This window comes from Podospora bellae-mahoneyi, chromosome 6, assembly GCF_035222275.1.
Source record: "Podospora bellae-mahoneyi strain CBS 112042 chromosome 6, whole genome shotgun sequence".
Lineage (NCBI taxonomy): Eukaryota > Fungi > Ascomycota > Sordariomycetes > Sordariales > Podosporaceae > Podospora > Podospora bellae-mahoneyi.
In genome coordinates, this window is record NC_085885.1 from 1437510 (window position 1) to 1460807 (window position 23298).

The window sequence follows — 23298 nt, forward strand, 5'->3', positions numbered from 1 at the left end:
CTCACACATGCACAGTTGAAGTGTGTGCTCATGCAGTAGTCTATGAACGATTGGCCTGCCTTGCTCTTGCATCTAGTGTCATTTGACAACTATAAAACATGCGCTGCCTAGCCTCGAGGTTGAGAACTAGTTTATGTGTGCTCCGTCACACAGCACTTTCCAGCAGGTTATACAGACAAATTGTTCGTATGATAGCTCAGAACTTACCAGAATGTCTTGCAAACCCCTTAGCTCTGTGAGATATTAATACATGATGTCTCCAAAGTCATTACGATACACCAGCAGCTGCAGCAAGCCATCCGCATCCTGTGCTCACCTGCCATCTCACTACCAGCACAGACATCTTCGATTTCGGGACGTGCCGAGCAAGCGCCAGTTCGTCTGCCGAACATATCAGATACCGTCTGACCACCTCCTCCAAAGGCTCGTTTGTGTACCTTTGAGCTGTCATGTCATCAAATATATGCAGCAGTCAGAGTGATGATGTATGCAGCTGGGCTCGCGACGATGATCGATGAGCACTCGGTATTACAACACAGAACCAATACCAAGGCAGTGTTGCCGAAGGTCGTCGTGTTCTCGGCTACTCAAGAAGCGACAAGAAGCGATATCCCCGCGAAGCCCCGTCGCGCCGGCGCTACCCCGAAAATAGAGTGTAGCAAAAGTTGGGGGATTTTGGGGTTGGACATGGTGCATAATCCTAGCGTCGACCATGTCCTTGGTCTTGAATCGCAAACCTCCACTTTCCCCTGATCCCATGTGACGACCTTCCCAACGACTTCGACTCCCGATATCATTGCCGTCCGAAGCCCCCCGGGGTGATCCCGAATCCTCGCACGCTGGGTAAGCTTGTTTGTCCCGGCCAAGTGGTGGGGTCCCCGCCTTTTGTGGTTCTGCGCGGGGCCAAAATTCGAGCCGAAGTGGGAGGGGTTGACCACGAGGTTGGTTGCGGTAGCGGACGCCATCGCGGGGACAGCACACGACACGATGCCGTCCGACAGTAGAGGGGTGGTGGTCAGCAACAAGCTGGAGATGGGACATTGGGAATTCATCAAGAAATGGCGGAATCTGATCAGACAGACGTTGCTTCAAGTCAACTTTGTGCCAGGTGTCCCTACATATTCTCCCACCACAAACACGACTCTGGCTGGTCTGGACCCTTGGAACATGATAGAGAAACTTGGGATTTGGCAGTGATTCTGCGACAGAAACAGCTTCCGAATCACCAAGAGATATTGAAGCTGATACTACCGATGCAGTGAATGCAGCGATCGCGGACTCGGTTCTGTACCGGATTCCATGTGGGGGTGCCAAGGACCACCTCCACGGCCTGGGCTTCGCTGTCCAAATCAATCCTACACTGTAAAAGTTCTTCAGCTTTCTTGTTGGTGCGGGGGATGCTCTCGTTGCAGCCGCCCTCCTTGTTGGGTTCTCTCAACTGCTGGCTCCCGCCTTCCACTTGCCCTCATTCTTTTCCCTCCTCTTAGTCGCTTCTGTGTAAGTATCTTGGAAGAGAATCGAGATGCCCGTGTTCGTTCATGAACAAACGGAGTCCAATGGCGAATGCAAGATCTTCAGAAGAACACGCTAGATATCAAACAACATTATGGGGTACGGTAGGTAGGTAGGTATCGTAGATCTCTCGCAGCGTACAATTTCGCAAGGTGCCGGCGGGGCGCGTAATGTACGGCGTATGTTAAAATACCACTCCACGTCGAAACGACGTCTGACTCGATTTGGAACGAGTGGGGACCCTTTCGCGCAATTTATTGCTGACTGTGCCAACAACTGGAGGCCAGGCGAGCTCGCCGTTTGCTGGGCTGGTCCGGCGGCCGTCGCACGTTGAGGAAAACCGCTCCCCGAGTCATCTTGTGTTCCAGGCTGGAGGCAGATATTAAAGCACTCTGGCGGACTGACGGGAATAGCCTTGCGGCTCCGATGAAACGGCACGTCACGCAAAGCCTCGTCTCCGTCTGATGAAGCGTTCCAGCGCTAGGTAGGCTGTGCGGTTGCTTGGCTGCCAGGCTGGGCGGATATGGATCTCGTCGGAGATGGTGGAGTTGACAGATGGCACCCGACGGGTGTGGAAAAAGCCCGGGCCCCGGGACCCTGGAAGGTTGAGGCTAGCGTCCCGGGGCCAGCATGTGGTTATCTGTCAATAAAGTAAGACCGCCGCAATCCCGTACCGCTGAATAAAATTCTACTTGATTCTCTGGTTGACTGCCTCTTCCCTCAAGCGACTGCCCCCTTTCTTCTTCTTCCTTTATTTGTATTCTCTTCACTCGAGCAGCCTCCCCGTCGATCAGCCGCTTAACCCCTCCGCCTTGTCCCTCCCCTGAGACTTGTGCCTGTCTGCCGTCTGACAGCCACACGCTTGGAGGTCGGCGCTTGTTTGTCTCCCGTTGAATTGGCGCTCTCGCCTGCGCCGATCCGACACCGCAACCACTGGACGGCTAACGTTTGCCGTTTCCAATCCGCCTGCCCCGATCCGATCGCATCGGCGGCACCGCTCCTCCTTAACTTGAGGAGCTCTCCCCCGTTTCCGGCTCCCGGGACGGTCTCAGAAACACACCGATAACACTCCTACGCCGTCATCGAGCCCCCGTTCTGCAGTCCGTGAACCGTCGCCATGGCTGAACTCGATACGCTGGACATTATTGTCCTAGCCGCCATCCTCTTGGGGACGGTGGCATACTTCACCAAGGGCAAGCTTTGGGGCGTCGCCAAGGACCCATATGCCAGCTCTCTCGCGGCCGCCAGTGGCGCCAAGGCTGGAAAGACAAGAAACATTCTGGAGAAGATGGAGGAGTCTGGCAAGAACTGCATTATTTTCTATGGATCGCAAACTGGCACCGCTGAGGACTACGCCTCGAGACTCGCAAAGGAGGGCAAGAGCCGTTATGGCCTCGAGACCATGGTTGCCGACTTGGAGGACTACGACTACGACAATCTCGATGCCATCCCTGAGGACAAGGTCGTCATGTTTGTGCTTGCCACCTACGGTGAGGGCGAGCCCACTGACAACGCTGTTGACTTTTACGAGTTCATCAACGGAGACTCCCCGCAATTCACTTTGGACAACGAACCCGCTCTTGGCAACCTGAACTACGTCGCTTTCGGTCTTGGCAACAACACTTATGAGCACTACAACATCATGGTTCGCAACGTGGACAAGGCCCTTCAGAAGCTGGGTGCCCACCGCATTGGTCAGGCTGGCGAGGGCGACGATGGCGCTGGCACCATGGAAGAGGATTTCTTGGCTTGGAAGGACCCTATGTGGAAGGCTCTCGCTGAGAAGATGGGTCTTGAGGAGCGCGAGGCTGTTTATGAGCCCGTATTTGGTATCGTTGAACGTGACACTCTTACTGCCGAGTCCCCTGAGGTCTACCTTGGTGAGCCTAACAAGACCCACCTCGATGGTACCCCCAAGGGCCCCTTCAACGCGCACAACCCCTACATCGCCCCTATCGCCGAATCCTACGAGTTGTTCAACGTCAAGGACCGCAACTGCCTTCACATGGAAGTCGACATCAGCGCCTCCAATCTCAGCTACCAGACTGGTGACCATCTCGCTGTTTGGCCCACCAACCCTGGCGAGGAGGTCGACCGGTTCCTCAATGTCTTGGGTCTCACTGAAAAGCGCAAGGATGTTATCTCTGTCAAGGCCCTGGAACCCACCGCCAAGGTCCCCTTCCCGACCCCCACCACCTTCGATGCCATTGTTCGCTACCACATGGAAATCTGCGCTCCTGTCTCTCGTCAATTTCTCGCTACTCTTGCCCCCTTCGCTCCCGACGAGGCTTCCAAGGCTGAGATGACCAAGCTCGGTGGTGACAAGGACTACTTCCACGACAAGATCAACGTTCATCATCTCAACATCGGCCGCGTTCTGGAAATTGTTGGCAAGGGTCAGAAGTGGTCCAACGTCCCCTTTTCCGCTTTCATTGAGGGCATCACCAAGCTGCAACCCCGTTACTACTCCATCTCGTCCTCTTCCCTTGAGCAACCCAAGAAGATTTCTATCACCTGCGTCGTCGAGGAGCAGAAGCTCCCCGGTCGTGAAGATCCTTTCCGCGGTGTCTCTACCAATTACCTCTTGGCTCTCAAGCAGAAGCAGAACGGCGACCCCAACCCCAGCCCCTATGGTTTGACTTACGAGATCACTGGTCCCCGCAACAAGTACGATGGTATCCACGTCCCCGTCCACGTCCGCCATTCCAACTTCAAGCTGCCCTCGGATCCCCTCAAGCCTGTCATTATGGTTGGTCCTGGTACCGGTGTTGCTCCTTTCAGAGGTTTCGTACGTGAACGCAGAAAGATGGTTGAGAACGGTCAGACCGTTGGTAAGACCATATTGTTCTTTGGCTGCCGCAAGTCCACCGAGGACTTCTTGTACTCCAAGGAGTGGGAGGAGGCCAAGCAGGTCATGGGAGACAGCTTCGAAATTGTTACTGCCTTCTCTCGCGAGAGCAACAAGAAGGTCTATGTCCAGCACCGGCTGAAGGAAAGGTCCAAGGAGATCAACGAGCTCCTTGAGAAGAAGGCTTACTTCTATGTTTGCGGTGACGCCGCCAACATGGCCCGTGAGGTACACAATGTGCTGGGCCAGATCATTTCTGAGGAGAGGGGTGTCCCAGAGGCCAAGGCTGAGGACATCGTGAAGAACATGAGGGCTTCCAACCAGTACCAGGTATGTTTTAATCCTCTATATCCCGTTTATCAAGAGCAATCACTGACAACACGTTACAGGAGGACGTCTGGTCATGAGCACAAATCAAATACGGGAGGTGACGGGTGGTGTGTTTTGTTTTGATCTCATTGATTTAGGGGGTCTATTTTTTTGACTGGCTGGCTAGGGCTGGAATGGGCTGGGAAAGAAAGGGTGGCAAACACGATTTAGCAGGGCGCTAAAAGGCTGGTTGTCAAATTTGTATAGCGATTTTCCATTGCAAACTTTCTTCATCACACGCACACACACACCACATTGACACACACACATTACATGCATGGAATATAGAATGGATCGGGTGGGCGGGGAGCACACTATGATATATCAGGCTCCAAAGGACAAATTCATTTTGGGGTGTGTGGAGGTTGGGTTGGGTTGGGTGTTTTTTTCTTTTTGGGAAGGAAGATTTTTCTCATCTGTCCATATCTATATATTTTTGCACAGCACCTTTGTTACGTGGTTGGGTTTGTGGCGTGGTGGTGGTAGATTACTCCCTAATTGTTATTTTTTTTTTTTCTCCGAAGAGGTATCGTTGGGATCTTGGTTTAAGCACACCATCATCAAGTACAACCACACTCTCCCAATGCATCAATCACACAACTACTTAACCTTCACAACCCACAAAAATCCTCAGACACTCGTTATAATCATTCTCTAAAGACACACATGAAAGTGTAACTCGAATAACTGACACTGATTATTCAGCATGTTGCCGCAATCCCGTATCAATGATGGGCTGCATGTGATTTCACAGAGTCGTAATGAAGGTATGTATGCTCAATTAAACTGTTCTCATCTATGGTTCCCGTCTCTACAGTGCGATGTGGATGGGTAGTGTTGTGAATGATAAAACCCTAACCCCCCTCCCCCTACCAGATGAGATTCCCTGATCTCATCATTGGAAATGGGGGCATCCCTGATTGTTATCCCTTTGTATATTTCCCATTGCTTGTTGGGCATGTGATGGTTTCGGAGAAGAGCAAGTTTGAGTAGTAACGAGTAATGATGGCGTCGGGGGTGAACTTGGTCGTGTTGTCTGGTCGGTGGCGTGGTTGTGTACTGAGTGTATGATGGAAGGTCCCGTCGATGGGGCTTGGTTTTCGCTCTTTCTCATGGCTACACAACCTTTGGGTGAGTTTAATGATTGGCTGCTGACGATCTACAGACCAGATTGGCCAGGGAATCTGTCCGGCAGGAGACGTGCAGGTTTAAAGTGTATGGTTGCTTCATGTCTCGGAGCTCTGGCTTTCCTTTGCTTCCTTGGCATCTTTCCGTCTTTTGTAGGTGTGTCTTCGGTCAGCTTGGTGCAAAGAGCTACAAATATCCCGTTCTGAGCTGAGAAATGGAAATATATATTTTTTGGCTTTATTTTCTTGTGTGGGCTAAATAGCGTCTCTAGTATTTGGGTTATTTGTTGAACCAGGTGCCCCTTTTAGCCCCCTTTTTATACTCGCTGATGCCAAGCCGCTGGCACTCGCACATAAAAGTCGAACTTCATTTCATCCCGATGCCGACTGGACCCAGAAATCGAAGCAGCAAATGGGATTTTCCAAGGAGTTGACACCAAAAAAAGAAAATCCAACGCACAGTATGAGAAAGATAGGGAGAAAAAGCAAGATACAAGCGGTCGGGCGGTGCCTTGTCTCAGGAGGATCACGGTCTTGCTGCCTTTCTATGCAAGAAAACAAAACACGCATGTCAACAAAAAAGAAGCAAACGAAGGATGGAATCCACGGGGCATTGCAGCGCACAACACATACATGCTGCAAGCAAGATGCAAAGGAAAAGTAAGGAGGCCCATATCCCACCACCTGTTTGGAAAGTTTTGACGATGGGGGTGGGTGGTGGACATCCAGGGGTGGTTAGGTAAGTCATGGTGTGGGAGCACCGGTGGAAAGCCACCGGGGAATTTCACTGCCCGGGGTTCGACCCCAGAGACATATTTCTCGCAAGTAACTGAAACATTGATGAACCTACCTTACGTAACGGCCAATCGTCTTTCTTTTTTCTTGTAACCTTGGGATGAGGGGGTTGAGGCGTGGGTGTGCATGCAGCAGCAGTCTGTCTATTCCGAATTCCAACCTCTCAGACCAAAATGCATATTGCATACAGCGAGCCATCACGTTTTCGGGCAAAATTGACAGAGTGGGAAGAAAGTCAAACCATCGCGCCACGCGAGTTCAACAGGTACACACATGCATATAACAGTGGAGAGAGGGAGGCGTGTTTCCAGAACGGTCAACGGTGATCTTACTGGAGGGCTTGGATTTCGGGATAGCGTTATCTACACGCCCCCACCCCCCTCTCTCAAGCCCTGCTCATTCACATCCGCATATACACTCACATGCTAGATGTATGCCCGCCATGGATCTCCTCTACTACCTGTGGCTGCCCACCCGGCAGGCTGCTCGTAAATCGTGGTCCGCAGACTATGTGGCCTGTCATCAGAGCTCTGTTCCGTATGGTTGAAAGAGGGTGGTGGCGAAAACGTTCTTATACCCCGACATTTGCTGCATCTCAGTCTTGGATCTGACGGTTGAAGTCCTCCTTTCTTTCTTGGTAGAGGACGAAAAGACCACACACACCAACTTTCACATGACGAACCCCATCTATTGCTAGTTGAAGTCTCTTCCCTTCGGATTGTTGCCCTCCAGTATCCTTATCCAGTTCTTCATCTTCAGCCAACATCCTACGGACTGTCTGTTGCACACATTTTATTTCGACAGCATATTTTAGCCAGTCACAAGGTTGAGGCATAACTATCAGCGGCATCAGTATTCGAGAAGAAATTGGTACGTCATCATGTCAGCTTCTTACTGAGTGATCTTGGAAAGGGAGCGCTGATGACAGGAACAGCGAGAGATATCGGCACCGATCGAAAAGAATCTCCAAAGTTTGGAAGGGCTGGGTACTTGACCCGTGCTCGGCAAGCCACAACCCTACCAGTCCCGTTGTCGCCGTTCGGGGCCGTTTTATTCCACCGTGCAACTCATTTTGTGGATGAGATAGATTCTAGCTGGAAGCCATACCCACGACGATCACAGCAGTTGGCAATTGGCTTGTCGCAACACCAAGTTCCAGATTGTTGACTTCTCGATTAAGGGTGTGGACGTGTGGAACTGGGGAGCCACGTTTGGACGAGAGTTCGAGATAAGCAGGAGCAAGATTCGACACACTACACGTTCGATATCCCACATTCTTGCAAGTAAAGAGCCTGATAGAAAGGTTTGCGTCATCACATGCTCCCGCAGGTTCTTTCCTAAAGGTGCTCCTTCCCCGTCCAAACAGAACAGCCCACCCAGTCACCTGGAGACGGGATCGCTCCCAGCTGGAAGTGAAGTGCAAGAGTAACATCCACCTGCCCCGCCAGCCTCGTCCGTAGCCATCCTGCGCCTTGAGCCTTGCTCTTTCCTCTTCAGAGTTTTCATCTCGACCGCCAACTTGGAAATCAGCATCTCTTTCGATTCCGACGGCATTCTCATCTCCTCCCCCATCCCCCGCTCCCTCGGCACCGATACAGCATCGCTAGGCAGTAGCCATCACATTATCTTGCATCCGTACCTCACCTCCACCAGCTACTGCTATCTAGCCCGTAAGTCAATCTTCCATTTTAAGGTATCATTTCTGCCAGGAAAGCGCGAGAAAGGGCTTCCCAGTGGTTGTCTCCGCGATCCATTCTCCGCCTTACCCACCCTTTTGAGCTCATCTGCGACCACCTGCCTGCCCTCAACGACCCGTGCCTTCCTCCAGGCCTCTGCCTGCTGTGTTTCAACAGCAGGAGTAGCATGTGGTCAGCCACAACATTTCACTTCTTGCGGGTCTCTCCTCGGTTCCCTCCTCGGTTCCACTCCCTAGGGCGGTGGCGGTCACTTACTTCACTTTACTTCACCCTGGTCGGTGTCATCCATCTTCCTCTCTTTTTAAAATATTCACCATCCATTCCCATCTCCTTGTTTTGGTCTCTTGTGGACTCTGCCTGATCTCTCGTTACAGCATCAACACACCAGTCAGACCCCGAATCTCTTCCATTCATCGCCGATAGCTCGATCTATCCCCTTACTCCAGCACTCGCTTTGCATTCAACAATTTGGCCTCTAACATTCTCCATCACTGAGTGGCTCGGTTTCTTGTATTCGCAGCATCTGTCGAATCAGCAGTACAAGACAAGATCATTTTGGAGGTGTGTGCGACTTTTCTCTTTCACTTCAGCGACTCTCCCTCATTACAGTTCTTCCTCGCGACAACTTAGCTTTTCTGTCCCATCGGCATACTGACCCTTGTTTTGTTGCAGTGATCTCTTGATTCTTTCCCTCAGAATTTCAAGGTACGCGACAACGAACTCCTTCCTCCAGTCTTCCACTTTCCTACTTTCTCTCGAACACCATCGACCTTGTCCAAGCCCTGGAGGCCATCCTGACATCCTGCCTGGGGAACACATCGCTAACCACGTTTTCAGACTGTATTTTCGCAACCATGTCTCATTACCGCACCAACAACGGCATGTCCTCCGAGGCTGGCGGTAACCGTCAGGGTACATACTCGGCTTACTTGGGGGCCCAAGTTGGGCACAGTCAGCAGGGCTTACCTGGCTCTCATGTCCATCACCTTGGTCACAGCTCCGAGGGCATGGACTCCCTCGCGAGCCAATTCGGTGCGATGAGTCTTCCACCCAGCAATGGCCACGGAGCCTCCAACATGTCGCAGATCCAGCAGCATGGATACATGACCGCCCAGGAGCAACCTGTCGCTTACCAGGGCTACTCAGTTCCTGTTCATGTCGGATTAGCCCCCGAGGCTGCCTATGGCTACAGCGTTTCTGGCCAGTATCCTGTTCAGGGGAATTACGCTCCTTTGCCTGTTCCGTACCACGCCATGCCCTATACCCCCGGTCGCGTTGCCTCTTATGCCGATCGTAGCAGCAGCGAGGTTCCCGCTTTAGAGAACCGCCGCGGCTCATACTCAACCACGGAGTCGACTCCGGCCACTCCTTTCTTTGGTAGCGCTTCGGAGCGTGGTGCTGGCTCCCGTGTTGCTGTCTTTCGTTCAAGCTACACGACCCCTTCTCCGGAGCAGGTTGTGATGCCCGGTACCGCTCCCAAGGCCTCCTCGCAGCCCATTGACGAGGAACTTTTGGAGTTGCTCAAGGTGAATCCAGCAATTCCCGAGGCTGTCCCGGCGGTTTTTACCCCGCCCACGCATATCAAGTCGATCGAACAATGTCTCGAGAACCGCATTCACGGCAATCGCAATGTCTACATTCGCGGCTTGCACCCCACCACAGACGACGATTTGCTGCACCGCTATGCTTCTCGTTTTGGAACCGTTGAGCAGAGCAAGGCTATTATTGACACTGCCACTGGCGCTTGCAAAGGGTACGCTCCCTATCACCTCAGCTTCCCCTTGGTTGGACTTTTGACTAACATGTTTTCTCAGTTTTGGATTTGCCAAGTTCGCCGATGTCCGCGACTCGGAGAAATGCATTCGCGGGTTCTACCATCTTGGGTATGAGGTTGGCTTTGCTCGCGTAAGTTCACTCTTGCTCTGCGGCCCTCGGTTTGTCCTAATCATGATAACAGGAGAGTTTCAATGCGAGACTGAAGGCCGAGGGCGACGAAGGTTCGACCAATTTGTACCTCTCCAACTTGCCCAAGCGTCTCAACGAGTCGGAGTTGAACGCCATTTTCACTGGCTATCATGTCGTGTCCAGCAAGATCCTTCGCGATAGCATGGGCAACAGCCGTGGCGTTGGTTTTGCTCGGTAGGTTCTTCCACACTGGCTGGTTGGGCAAGCAAGTTACTAATTCCGTCTAGGTTCGAGTCTCGCGAGGAGTGCGAGCAGATTATCAAGCAGTACCATGGTGCCTCCATTGGAGACGAGGGCATGTTGATGCAGGTTCGCTACGCCGACACGCCGGCCCAGAAGGAGCTCAAGCGTATCACCGCCGAGCGTCGCCAATTCCGCACGAACGAGTACAACATTGGTGCTTATGGTACTGCAGATGTTGGCATTCACCCCAGCATCTACCAGCAGGCCCCTTGGACCCGCCGCGGTGGCGTGGGATCTGATATGTGAGTTGCTTTTCCCATAGCACTCGGCACGATTGCCTGACTAACCTTCCATGTAGTTCTTACGCTCCTCGCGTTCCTGTCCGCACTAGCATTGGTAATGCTAGTACGAACACGACTCCAGTCATGTCTCAGGGTCTTGGTCGCACCAACTTGATGTATGTCCAGTCCCCACGTCTTGTGGTTACTCTGGCTCAAGATGACTCACATGCTGTTTGCAGGCACAGCATCCCTTCGGTGACTGCATCTTCGGATGATGGATCAGCCGACGAGGGCGTGACGGTGGTCGACTCTCCCACCGTCAAGAAGGGCAGCACCCAATCGTCGCCCACCATCAAGAAAGATACCGCCACCATCAAGAACGAGAAGGCGTAGAGAGGGATGCAAGTTGATCCCTGGACAACGACAACCACCATGTTGAAGTAAATTTCTGGAACGCTGACAACAGCTTTCATATCTCGAGAGATTCTGTTCCAGACAATATCGATTACGAGTTTATTGTCATTTCGGTTGGAGTGCGGCGGCCTTAGGTTTGTTCGGCGAGTGTTTGGGCTGCCCCAGCACACATAATTACCTCTCTGCTATATTTAGTGGACGAAAACATGTTAGTCATATGGTTTATCAACTCGTTTTCAGAGAGGGTGGAGGACGGCAGCAAGAATTGTTTGTTTTGTTTCTGTGTCAATATTCTTTGGGAGATTCGGTGTAGTTTTTGTTAGCTTGGTAATCGACGAATGGAAGAGATCAATTTTAGCATTTCGCAGGACAGATTGCGGTGATCGTGTCTTTGATTGATTCCTGTTAAATTGCGACTAGTGTACATGTCCTGTCAGGCGCAATCCAGACAACTTGTGCAAAGAAACGTGAGGTGAAACTGCTTTGAGGAATGAAGACAGCGAATAGAGGACAACAGGACCCAACATGGGAGTTCAAAGAGTAGAAGTAATGAGATATGCGCAGTGCTATGAGAAGATGATGGAAGTAATACAGACAAGAAAAGAAGTGGGTGATACATGTCAAGGCCATAGCTATAGACAGAGCTTTAGTACCGTCATAGTTGAAAGATGGGAACAAGATTATGTGTTGGGAGGTTGTAGCAAATCAACTTGGGGGTTTTCTCATTTTTTATTTTTGGGGGATTACCCTTACATCTTGTTATTTATGCTCAGTTTCTCCATCCCTTGTTCAGCTCCTGATTCTGACGGAGATTGAAACCCGATGACTATTGATGGTTGTTCTTCCTTCTCTTTCTCATCTGTGTTCGCCTCTTCTCCCTCCTTCTCTTCTTCGTCCTCATCCTCGTCATCATCTTCCTCGTCCTCTGATGGCTCGAACGCCTCTGGATTCTGCAGCTTCTCCTCCTCGTGCTGCCTGATAGCCGCCTCGAGGTCCTTGGCCATCTTCTTTGTGATACCCGACGCCTCCAGCGTGGCGTCTAACCTCTCAAACCCGTCTCTTCCAACCGTCTTTTTGACATCCTTGTAAAAAGGGCCCGGAGTGGTGGGCTTGAAGTGAAATCGGCGCTCGAAAAAGATCTTGATGCAGTTGATGTCGCGGTCAAAGTACATTTCCGCATTCACATGCTCCATAGATATCATCTGCGGAAAGTCGATGACGACAGGGACAAGCGTGATTTTTTCGGTTCCCGTTTCCGGGTTGATGGAGATGTCTTCCCGGATGAGGATGTTGAACTCGTTGTAGTCGCCGTGGATGAGGCCGTGCTTAGCCAGGCGGAGGTAGAGTTCTATGAGCGAGGCGTAGAGGGCTGCCGGGTCGGGGACGGAGGAGATTTGGCGGAGGGGGGGCGCGTCGACGAGAGACATGACGATTGTGTGGCGGGAGTGGGCGATGGGGGTGGGCACGGGGATGCCGGCGGAGTGGAGGGCGGAGAGGAAAGCGTATTCTTTGCGGGCGGCGAGGGTGGAGAGGTACATCCAGGAGCCGGAGGCGTTCTTTTTGAGGTAGTCTCTATTGGTTTTTACGGTGCGGAAGGAGATGCGGCCGAGGCGGTGGATTTTGAGGATTTGCTGAGCGCCGGTGTGGTCGGCTACGAGCATGATGTCGGATTCTTTGCCGACGCCTACGCGGGTGCCGACGGAGTAGATGTGCTTTTTTTGGGAGTGGGTGTGGAGGGCTAGGTAGTCTAGGCCGCCGTAAGTGAGGCGGTAGCCGTCGTATTTGGCTTCTTTCATCTTGGCGATGAGGGAGGTTTTGGCGAGGGTGGAGATGCATTTGGAGACGAGGGAGGAGCCGCCTTTGAGGCGGGAGAAGCGCTCGATGATGGGGACGGGGACGAGTTCGTGGTTTTTGGAGCCTTGTTCGACCTGTGGTGGTGGTTAGTTGAGGTGGCTGTGAAGGGATGGGATAATGGGTTTCATAGGGGGGTGGTCCGTTGAGGCCAGCAAGGTACATGATGCTGGTCTTGGTGGTTTGAAGGAGGGGCAACTTACAGCTGCGAGGACCTTCCAGTCCTCCGCCGTCAGATGGCGCATAGCCCGTGTGTCCAACTTCATGATTGCCACTTGCCTGATATCACCTTATAAAGGCTGTATTGTGAAGCAGTAGTTTCCTAGGATGAGTTCAAAGGCCAGGGTGGGATATCAAATGCGCGCCGGATTCCCTTCAGTAATGTCTGTCAGTGCCCCTCCATTTGCATTGCGCTGTGCCCACCAAAAATTCATGGCCCGTCATGAGCGATAAGATCTTTGATAAGATTAGATATGAACCCAGAACAGCCCCGCCTGGGCACGAGGGTTTGACGAGGGAAACGGAATTTGTATTTACCGGAAAATTCTTGGCGGGCGGTGAGCTGACCTCACTTGTCAAGGATCTAGGAGACAAGGGTCGAGCTTAGCTCAGTGGAGCACTGGCCACTCAGGTTGGGCCCGCCTTGTGTCCCAGTGCCAGGCGGCCAAGCAGTGTCGCGTAACCAGCAAGCTGCCTGCCCGCCTCAGCATCAACGGGAAGAATTGCTAAGCTTTCTTCCATCTCCGACTCCAACACCGACATTATTCAACTGTGTACGAACCATTGCCATTCATTACAGATTACTGCCATACTGGGGGATTTGCGACGCCTTATCCAACCCGTCAACTACCAGGAAACCTCCCCTCACTTTTGACCCCCGCCACCTTCCGCAGGCCCAACGGAGCTTGACAACACCCCATCCCTTCACATATAACCGTAACCATGGCGCAGGACAGCGACCTGTCGAAGACCGCCGACAAGGGCAAGGGGAAGGCTGTAGATGACGAGACACAGAAGGACAAGGCCGCTCAGCCTGTGGAGAATGGAAAGAAGGATGATGGCAAGGCTGAGAGTGCGTTGACATTTGCATGGGCATCATCGACAGCAGAAGCGCTTGCTAACATCATGGTATAGCTTCAGAAGAGCTTAGCGAGGAGGACCAGCAGTTGAAGAACGAGCTTGATATGATCGTTGAGCGGCTGACTGTGCGTTGCCATTTGATTGTCCCTGTTGCTGTGGAGCATCTACTTAACTGTCTAACAGGAATCCGATACGTCCCTCTACAAGCCAGCATTGGAGGCTCTAGGGAGCTCGATCAAGACCTCAACCTCTTCTATGACAGCTGTCCCGAAGCCCTTGAAGTTTTTACGTCCACATTACGAGACCCTGACGAAGCTCTACGATGAATGGCCAGCGAGCGATGACAAGAACTCCCTTGCCGATGTGCTCTCGGTGATCGGCATGACCTTTTCTGACGAAGACCGCCAAGATACTCTCAAGTACCGATTGCTTGCGCCCACGCAAGATATCGGCTCATGGGGTCATGAGTATGTTAGGCATCTTGCTCTGGAGATCGGCGAGGTCTACGGGAAGCGCATTGCCGCCGATGAGCCAACAGCGGACCTTGTGGACCTTGCCTTGGCCTTGGTTCCCCTGTTTCTCAAGAGCAATCAGGAGGCCGACGCTGTCGATCTAATGAGCGAGCGTAAGACTTGCCTCCCTCGATTTTTCTTAGGAACCTGGAAGGCTAACATCATCGCTCATAGTCGAGATTATCGAAGAGCTGCCAAAGTTCGTGGACGAGAACACATATGGGAGAGTCTGCTTGTACATGGTGTCCATGGTCAACCTGCTCACATACCCCGACAACGAACAGTTCCTCCGTGTAGCCCATGATATCTACAAGACCTACAAGCAGTACACACAGGCCATGGTGCTTGCCATCAGACTCAACGACCTCGAACTCATTGAAGCCGACTTCCAAGATGCCCCTGATCTGGCGCTCAAGAAGCAGCTTTCCTACTTGATTGCGCGCCAAAGAATATGGCTCGACAGCGATAAGACCGATGACGAGGAAATTCAAGGGTGTCTCTCTAACGTCAAGCTTCCCGATCACTTCAAGGCCCTGGGCAAGGAGCTTAACATTCTCGAGCCCAAGACTACCGAAGACATCTACAAGAGCCACCTCGAGAGCAGCCGCGTCGCCGGCCTGACCAACTTTGACTCGGCCCGCCACAATTTGGCTGCCGCATTCGTCAACGGGTTCGTGAACGCAGGCTTCGGAAATGACAAGATGATGCTGGTTGCAGGCGACAAGGAGAGCTGGGTATGGAAGACAAAGGATGAGGGTATGATGTCCACAGTGGCCTCTCTGGGCACGCTTCTCATGTGGGACATCGAGAATGGGCTTGATCAGGTAGATAAGTACACCTATCTTGAGGAGGAGCCAATCCAGGCTGGTGCTTATCTTGCAATTGGCATCATGAACTCTGGCGTTCGGTTGGACTCTGAGCCTGCCATGGCTCTTCTTGCAGACAACGACAAACTTGCCCACAAGAACCCGCTGATCAGGGTATCGGCGATTATGGGATTAGGTCTTGCTTATGCTGGGTCTAATAAGGCAGAGCTTTTGGACTTCCTGTTGCCCATCATCACCGATACGACTCAGCAGATGCGGGTATCCGCCATGGCTGCTCTTGCTTGCGGGTTGGTATTCGTGGGCTCTTCTAACCCCGAAGTTACCGAGGCCATTATCACCACGCTCTTGGACGATGACCGCAAGGGTCAACTCACCGACAAGTGGACACGATTCCTTGCTCTTGGCCTGGGTCTTTTGTTCTTCGGGCGCCAAGAGGAGGTGGATGTCATTCTGGAGACTCTCAAGGCGGTCGAGCACCCGATGGCGAAGCCTACCTCTGTCCTTGCTTCGATCTGCGCTTGGGCCGGAACTGGTGCTGTGTTGAAGATTCAAGAGCTGCTCCACATTTGCAACGAGCACCTGGAGGAGTCAGAAGAGAAAAAGGGCGACGAGCTCTTGCAGGCCTATGCTGTTCTCGGTATCGGTATTATTGCGATGGGTGAGGATGTCGGCCAGGAAATGGTTCTCCGGCAGTTCGGCCACCTCATGCACTATGGCGAGGCCAACATTCGCCGAGCCGTACCCCTGGCTATGGCTCTTGTCAGCCCAAGTAATCCCCAGATGAAGGTGTACGATACACTTTCTAGATACAGTCACGACAACGATAATGATGTTGCCATCAACGCCATCTTTGCCATGGGTCTGGTCGGTGCCGGTACCAACAACGCCAGGTTGGCTCAGCTTCTGCGCCAGCTTGCGAGCTATTATCACCGGGATCAGGAAACCCTCTTTATGGTCCGCATTGCGCAGGGTCTTGTTCACATGGGCAAGGGCACCCTCTCCATCAACCCCTTCCACACCGATCGCCAGATTCTGTCGCGGGTATCGGCTGCTGGTCTCCTCACTGTTCTTGTGGCGATGATTGATGCCAAGCAGTTCATCACCTCGGACTCGCATTATCTGCTTTACTTCCTTGTCACAGCTATGCATCCACGCTTCCTTGTAACGTTGGACGAGAACCTCAAGCCGTTGACTGTCAACGTGCGCGTTGGTCAGGCTGTGGATGTAGTTGGCCAGGCTGGTCGCCCCAAGACGATCACTGGGTGGCAGACACAGAGCACGCCAGTGTTGTTGGCACATGGTGAGCGTGCTGAGTTGGAAGATGAGGAGTATATTAGCTTGAGCAGTACCCTGGAGGGTCTGGTTATTCTGCGCAAGGTAAGCATTTCCGGTTAACTTTCCCATTCTTCCAGGAGGCTGACATGCTTTTCTTACAGAACCCCGATTGGGAATCAGGCAAATAAGGGTCTTGTGTCAGCGGAAGGGTAGGGTAGGGTATTTGGTGGTTTCTAGCAATAGGTTTTTCTTACCTACCTGGCAAAGTGATAGAGGAGGGGAAAAGAGGGCTTTTATGCGACACTACATTGTACAGTACAAATAAAGGATTAGACTTGCTGAGCGTTCAAGTAAATTGAAGCGCAAGTCGAATTGCCCTTGTAGGTCTCCAACCTATTTTGGTTTCAAGATACAGCCTCACACCTCCATTGCCATAAGCTATATCACCAAGCCATTGCCAATCCTATAACCTCCCCTTTTCTTTTAATCTCCCGCAAAACTCAACGCGATCTGCTTTCATTGTCATCTGCTTCTCTTCTCCTTGTTGGTAAGAGAGATAGTTGTGAGATTGGCGGACGGAGTGCTATGATGCTACAGGAACACACAGAAACCACACTATCATACATGGCATCATCTTGACGGACACGTCGAGTATTGAGATCCGAACTACCCGTTTCCATGTCAAAATTCAATTCAACCCACGACGACGCTAAACGCCCTGCTGTGAGGTTCCACAAGGTAGTTGTTCTTGACAAGAGAAAAGAGCAGCGAGATATGAACCCGCAATATGACACACAGACATAGACGCAACGAGAGAGAGAAAGAGAGGAAAAAAGACAGATTCCATACAGACAGGACCCAACAACCTTATCCCCATCCCCATTTTCAATTACACAACAAGCTCCCTCTCTCCTCCTTTTCTTCCCTCCCATCCTATGACCTATTTATCCTTCTTAATCCCAAAAATATTCCTCTTCTTCTTCTTCTTCTCCTTATCCTCCCCCATTCCCACCGAAGCCCCTGTAGCAGTACTACTCGTCCTCTCATGGCCCCCACCTACCCCCGACGGCCCAGGGGGGCCACTACTCAACGTCATCTGCCCCAACGCCTTCGTCGGCGGCCTAGGACCCCCAGGGGGCATCTGCCCCCCCATTCCCATCCCTGGCGCCCCACCCCCGGGTTGCGGCGGCCTCACTTGCTGCTGCGGTGGCGGCGCCGGCCGTTCAAACAGATGCGCGGGCGCCTTCTTGGGGGGCTCATCCATCGGCAGGTTCAACCTCCTCCTATCCGACTTCAGATGCCGCAAATCTTCGACGAATTTATTCGGCGTCTGCATGTGCGACGTAACCAAGTAAACATCCCGATTGTGTTTTTCGGATACTTCATAGCAAGCTCTAGCTTCGGAATACGTCGCTCCACCCGCGACAAAAACAATGATGCGCTGTCGGTTTTCAACTTGGCGGCGGTTGGCAGAAGCCCACCTCGGAGCGGCAGAGCGGAGGGAGCCCTGGGTTTGAAACGCGTCATCCGCCTGTCCGCCTGCTTGGGGTGGGATGACATAAGGGAAGGAAGTCTGATCCAAGGTTCCAGAGCAGAGGTCTTCAAGCATGTGTTTAACCGCTGGTTCGAATCTCGAGAGGGCATATTCCTCGCTCTGGATAGCGGTTTTCGTATTAGGGGGGAAGAGAGGGGTGATGGGTTGACGTGGGGGGACCTCTTTGAGTTGAGCTTTCAGGGGGCGAGCACCGAGTAACTCGAGGTTTTCTATCGCTGCCTTGTCGGTACTTTCTCTAGATCGTTGCAACGATGCATGCCATAACAACCGAAGAAGATCCTGGTCGATCATCCCGTCGCGGTAGAGGGCGTACAGCGCCACGAGCCGGAGACGGTCGGTGGGGGCAACGTCTTGGTCGTCTAGCAGACGAATAACTTGGTCGAGGATATTTTTGGGCTTCTTGAGGTCTTCGTCGAGACCGGTGGCGAGGGTTTGTTCCACTGAGGCCACCTCGGAGAGCTTGAACTTTTGGAAGATGTTCATGGCTTCTTGCGCCATGGTAAGATGTAGACTATAGGCTTGCTTCATCTCTTGGAACTGAGGGAGGCCGGCCAACATATCTCGAATGTCGTTGAGGCTGGTCTCATTTTCGTTCTTTCCGGCGAAGTTGGGGTTTTTCGCGATGAAACTCTTGAAGTCTCCCATCAGCTTCGCGATTGTATCCGCCATGTGCTTGTGCCTGTTGTCCACCCATAACTTGTCTTTCTCGGTTATCTCCACATCCTTCTCTTCGGCCTGGGGTAACCCTTCGTTGATCACCATATGATAGGTAACTGTTCCGTTTGGTTGCTCCCTGAGCGGTAGTACATCGTGGATGAATGATTGGTAGGAGAACTCGTGAAGTAACGGCGCCATCAGATCCATAGACCGGTCCGTGATTAGCAACACTGACTGAGGCCGGGTAGTTTGGGGCGGAAAGTTCTGGTCCACTTTTTGTAGCCGCTCGATCTCGTTTTGGAGGAAACGAGCTAGGTGAAAGGAGAGAACTCCAGCTTCATGGGTCGCGGTCTGCGGCGCATAGTAGCGTATCCTCGGTGCTTCTCCAAGTGTGTGGCAGACAGAAGCTATCTTTTGCGCCAACGTCGTCAAGTGCCGTGCTACTAGATCATTGCAACTGGGATTATATAGCACTTGAAAGCTGGACGGGTCTTGGAAGGTAACCAAGTGTGATTCTCGGGGGTAGAAGTCGACGAAGAGGTTTTGAGGGGGAGCTGCTATTTGCCTCCGGGCAGCATCAACACGCCGTGCTAGGGCATCGGGCAGCACCCCAGTCCATATCAAAAACGCACTTCGGTAGCGGCGGCGTTCGAAATCGGCCATGAGGCAATCGACGGCAAATGGTGTAGGCGATATCACGTAAATTGCGTCCATGGTTGGATTGGGCTCCCGGCGCTCCTCGATCCTCTCGATGTTGGCGATATTATGGTTGAGAATGTCATCTTCGTTGACGGTGGTGTCGAGAATCGCCTGTGTCGTCTCATCGAGCACCAAAACCTTCCAATCTCCTCGGGTGGTATTACGAATGATGTCGATGATGGACTTTTGGTGCTCCTTGATTATCGAGACTCCCTCCATTGCGGGCGCGATCAGGCCGGACCCTGGTTCAGGTTCTCGGCACTCGGCAAGGTTCTAGGATCTGGGCTGTCTCGAAGAATGACGGAAGGGTTGCCGGTCAGGAATTCAATTTCGCAATCAAGCAGCGCCAGACAGGAGCAGAGGCAGGATTTCTGAGGTTGCGATCAAGCCGAAACTCGAAACACGGAGCGCAAGTTGGGCCTACTGCAAGATGTCCCCACTACAACTGCCAGCAACAGGATCGCGGTGCGTGCCACTCGCCGAGCCTCCTGCAGCCCAGAACCCTAACCCTTTTAAGCTAGGCATTGAGGTATTGGGGTCCATGTTATCGATAGGCCCCCGCATTCTTCAGTGGACCTTTAACCACAGCCAAGGAAATGGTTTGGCAATGATCTCATTCCCAGACTCCATTTCAGTATCTTCGAGCTTTGTTGAAAACCAGCCTCCTCAACAGTTTGAGGCGAATAGATATACAAGAGTGCTGCCTAGATTTTGTATTACCATGTCAAAAGCATTCAACATGACCCAGAGACCTGGTTACCGGACGGCTGAGGTTCCATTCTTCAAGCACGGTGCACCGGATGCAGTTTTGGTGGGTGCTGGGCACTGGCCTTGCTGCACCACTACGGCGCGGGAACCCTTGGCTCCGATCGAGTTCCATAGCCCAGCCCCCCCGCAGTCGATTGCCGTAGGGTGCCGTGAGTCTGCCAATTGGTCTCCCCCGATTAATGATCACAGATATTCCGACAGTTTGGAACCGACATTATGAGCCGCAATGCGGGCTTTGCGTAACGGCATGGGAAAGGGGTGTTTTGGTGATAACCTCGCGAGCAATAACATCGTGAGATGGCCTGGTGAAGCATCAACCCGCCTTCACCCTCGACGACGGCGTTTCGACGCCGATCACCAGGCCGGCCCAATGTTTCACCGAGCTACAGAAACCGTACATGAGCCCTCCGGTCTGCGGGGAAGCCGGAAATACATGAAAGACTCCCAGGATCATCTTCCCTCCCTGATCCCATCGAACACCAGACCGCTTCACAAGCACAGCCCACCTTTGCCCACGTTGCGTACCTTGACCTTGCTTTCAGGAGAGACGAAAGCGGCCGCTATCCCTCGTCTGGTTTTCACTACTTCTTCATTACTGCATGTCACACATGGCTGGTGATACGACTGCATCACTGGCTTGGCCTTGACAATGTCCCTCCAATCGACAAGGCTTCTCGCTTGCCATTTCCTGCATGCTTCTCTTATCAGAATGTAAGTTGTCGGTGAACCCCACCATAAAACTAGGATCTTAGCTCTTCGATCCCCTGTTTGCTCATATTAGACGCATACATGGGACATGACCTACATGACAGAACTGTGAATGTCATGGGGAGGAGCGCAAGAATTCCACCATGCAAGAATTTATGAGTGAATATGCGAATGAGGATGCTAGACCCGCTTGCCCACTAGCAATGGGAGCAACAGGATGAGGATGGGATGGTCTCTTAAGGGCGGGTGCTCCCCACGGCTTGACTAGAAAATACAATCGTACTCTTGTCCTGTGTCCTTCTCTCGCGACCCCAACGTAGTCTTGACACTTGTTGCTGCCCTCGACCTCTTGCGTTCACTTACGGGACACAACCGTCCCAATCGCCCATCATGAGTCACTCTCAGGACTCCGACCTCGAGAGACAGGAGCCTCACACCTTCAAGAGCGCCCTGACATCCATCCTCACCGTCAAGGATGGCGAGGTCTACGAGACTCATCCTGACAAGAATCCCAAGTGGTACCAGAAGCTGCTTGACATCGGCGTCGAAGAGAATGGCATCAAGCCAGTACCGCTTGAGCAGCGGACGTGTACGCAGTACAACAACTTGTTCACCGTCTTCTTCACCTGTCTTCTCTGTCTACTTCCGTGGGTCCATTTTCCCGTATTCCTGTCAGCATGGACCTCACTAACCCGAAGGATCTGGTCCCAGTATCCCAACCGGCATGCTCGCCACGTTGGGCATGGGCATGAACTTGAGGGACGCCTCTCTCGTCATCGTTTTCTTTGCCATGTTAACTTGCATTCCACCTGCCTTTATGGTGATTGGTGGCATGGAGACTGGGCTAAGGCAGTTGATTCAAGCGAGATATTCCTTTGGGTACGTAATGCTCACTCTTCCTCCCCTATTTATCATTTTCCTCTTTCTATCTGGTCAAAATACTAACCAGCCTAGCCGCTACTTCGTCACCATTCCCCTTCTTCTCAACGCTGCCACCCTAACTGGGTTTTCCTTGCTCTCAGCCGTGGTGGGCGGCCAAACCCTCGCCTCTCTCAACCCAGATCAGCTTTCGGTCAACATCGGTATTATCATCACCTGTCTTGTCTCCTTTGCCGTCTCCCTCTTTGGCTTCAAGGCAGTCCACTTCTGGGAAAGATGGACCTGGATCCCCAACCTCATCGCCATTGCCATTGCCTTGGGCTGTGGCGGCAAGTATCTTCACCTGCAGACAAACAACCCACCGGCAACCGCTTCTCAGGTCATGACGTTGGGTGCTCTGATCGCAGGGTATTTTATTACATTTGGAGGCACGGTGTCAGATTACAGCGTCTACCACAAACCAAACGTTGTGTGTCGGTAAGCCTCCCCCTTTTCATCTCTATCCAGACAACGTCAAAACACTACCCGTCTTGTGTTCTCCTAAAGCATCCCGCACCGAGTTTCTAACCACCCTTGTCCCCGCCAAATTCCAGATCCCGCGTCTTCGCCTACACCTACTTCGGCCTCCTCCTCCCGTCGGTCCCTCTTCTCATCCTCGGCGCCGCGATAGGAGGCTGCACCCCCAACATACCCTCCTGGTCCGCCGCCTACGCCACCACAGGAATAGGAGGCATCTTGTACCAAATGCTCGTCCCCGTCCTCGGCAACTTTGGGAAATTCATCCTCGTCCTTTTGGCCCTCTCCGTCATAGGAAACATTGCCATCTCGATGTACTCCATCAGCGTCAACCTCCAGCAGCTCCTGCCGTTTTTCGCACAAGTTCATCGGTTTTTCTTTATTTTTGTGGCCATGGGACTGTTGATTCCGTTTGCGATCAAGGCGGCTGAGGCGTGGGAGGAAAGTTTGACGAATTTCCTCGCGGTGATTGGGTATTGGGCTGGGTGTTTTGATGCGGTTGTCATAACAGAATTGGTGGTGTTTAGAAAGGGGGATTATAGCAGTCATGATCACAAAATCTGGAATGTTGGACGAAAATTACCGCCGGGGGTGGCGGCGCTGGGAGCGAGTTTGTTGAGTTTGGGATTGGTGGTTCCGGGAATGGCGGCACCGTGGTATACGGGCCCGTTGGCGAAGGTTACGGGGGATATTGGGTTTGAGAGCGCTTTTGTCGTGACGGGGTTGGGGTATTTGGTTTTGAGGTGGGTTGAGATCAAGGTGGTGGGACATGTTTGATTT

The 23298-nt window shown here is 52.4% G+C and overlaps 6 protein-coding genes across 6 annotated transcripts; 4 read left to right on the top strand and 2 right to left on the bottom strand.

Annotated features, from left to right (window-relative positions):
* The first annotated feature begins 16 nt into the window (after positions 1-16).
* Positions 17-5189, top strand: QC761_603180 (uncharacterized protein). Its single transcript, XM_062880766.1, has 2 exons — positions 17-4690; positions 4750-5189. The coding sequence occupies exons 1-2, from the start codon at positions 2630-2632 to the stop codon at positions 4765-4767; spliced, it is 2079 nt and encodes a 692-aa protein (XP_062729381.1). The 5' UTR covers positions 17-2629; the 3' UTR covers positions 4768-5189.
* Positions 5190-6602: 1413 nt separating this feature from the next.
* On the top strand, positions 6603-11501 carry QC761_603170 (uncharacterized protein). Its single transcript, XM_062880765.1, has 10 exons — positions 6603-7521; positions 7586-8321; positions 8723-8909; positions 9021-9053; positions 9186-10101; positions 10163-10253; positions 10306-10487; positions 10541-10798; positions 10855-10953; positions 11017-11501. Exons 5-10 carry the CDS (start codon positions 9203-9205, stop codon positions 11168-11170), a joined length of 1683 nt encoding a protein of 560 aa, XP_062729382.1. The 5' UTR covers positions 6603-7521; positions 7586-8321; positions 8723-8909; positions 9021-9053; positions 9186-9202; the 3' UTR covers positions 11171-11501.
* A 400-nt stretch (positions 11502-11901) lies between these two features.
* On the bottom strand, positions 11902-13556 carry rio2 (Serine/threonine-protein kinase rio2). The gene is made up of 2 exons (XM_062880764.1): positions 13246-13556; positions 11902-13119 (listed from the first exon to the last, which is right to left on the bottom strand). The coding sequence occupies exons 1-2, from the start codon at positions 13306-13308 to the stop codon at positions 11941-11943; spliced, it is 1242 nt and encodes a 413-aa protein (XP_062729383.1). The 5' UTR covers positions 13309-13556; the 3' UTR covers positions 11902-11940.
* Positions 13557-13628: 72 nt separating this feature from the next.
* Positions 13629-17229, top strand: RPN1 (proteasome regulatory particle base subunit). The gene is made up of 5 exons (XM_062880763.1): positions 13629-14114; positions 14177-14247; positions 14306-14747; positions 14809-16838; positions 16898-17229. The coding sequence occupies exons 1-5, from the start codon at positions 13985-13987 to the stop codon at positions 16922-16924; spliced, it is 2700 nt and encodes an 899-aa protein (XP_062729384.1). The 5' UTR covers positions 13629-13984; the 3' UTR covers positions 16925-17229.
* Positions 17230-17676: 447 nt separating this feature from the next.
* On the bottom strand, positions 17677-19866 carry sec1 (syntaxin binding protein 1; the record flags this gene model as incomplete). Its single annotated transcript, XM_062880762.1, has 1 exon — positions 17677-19866. The coding sequence occupies one exon, from the start codon at positions 19864-19866 to the stop codon at positions 17677-17679; it is 2190 nt and encodes a 729-aa protein (XP_062729385.1).
* Positions 19867-21513: 1647 nt separating this feature from the next.
* QC761_603120 (uncharacterized protein) lies at positions 21514-23295 on the top strand (the record flags this gene model as incomplete). The annotated part of the gene is made up of 4 exons (XM_062880761.1): positions 21514-21738; positions 21835-22002; positions 22078-22514; positions 22596-23295. The coding sequence occupies 4 exons, from the start codon at positions 21514-21516 to the stop codon at positions 23293-23295; spliced, it is 1530 nt and encodes a 509-aa protein (XP_062729386.1).
* Positions 23296-23298: the final 3 nt, after the last annotated feature.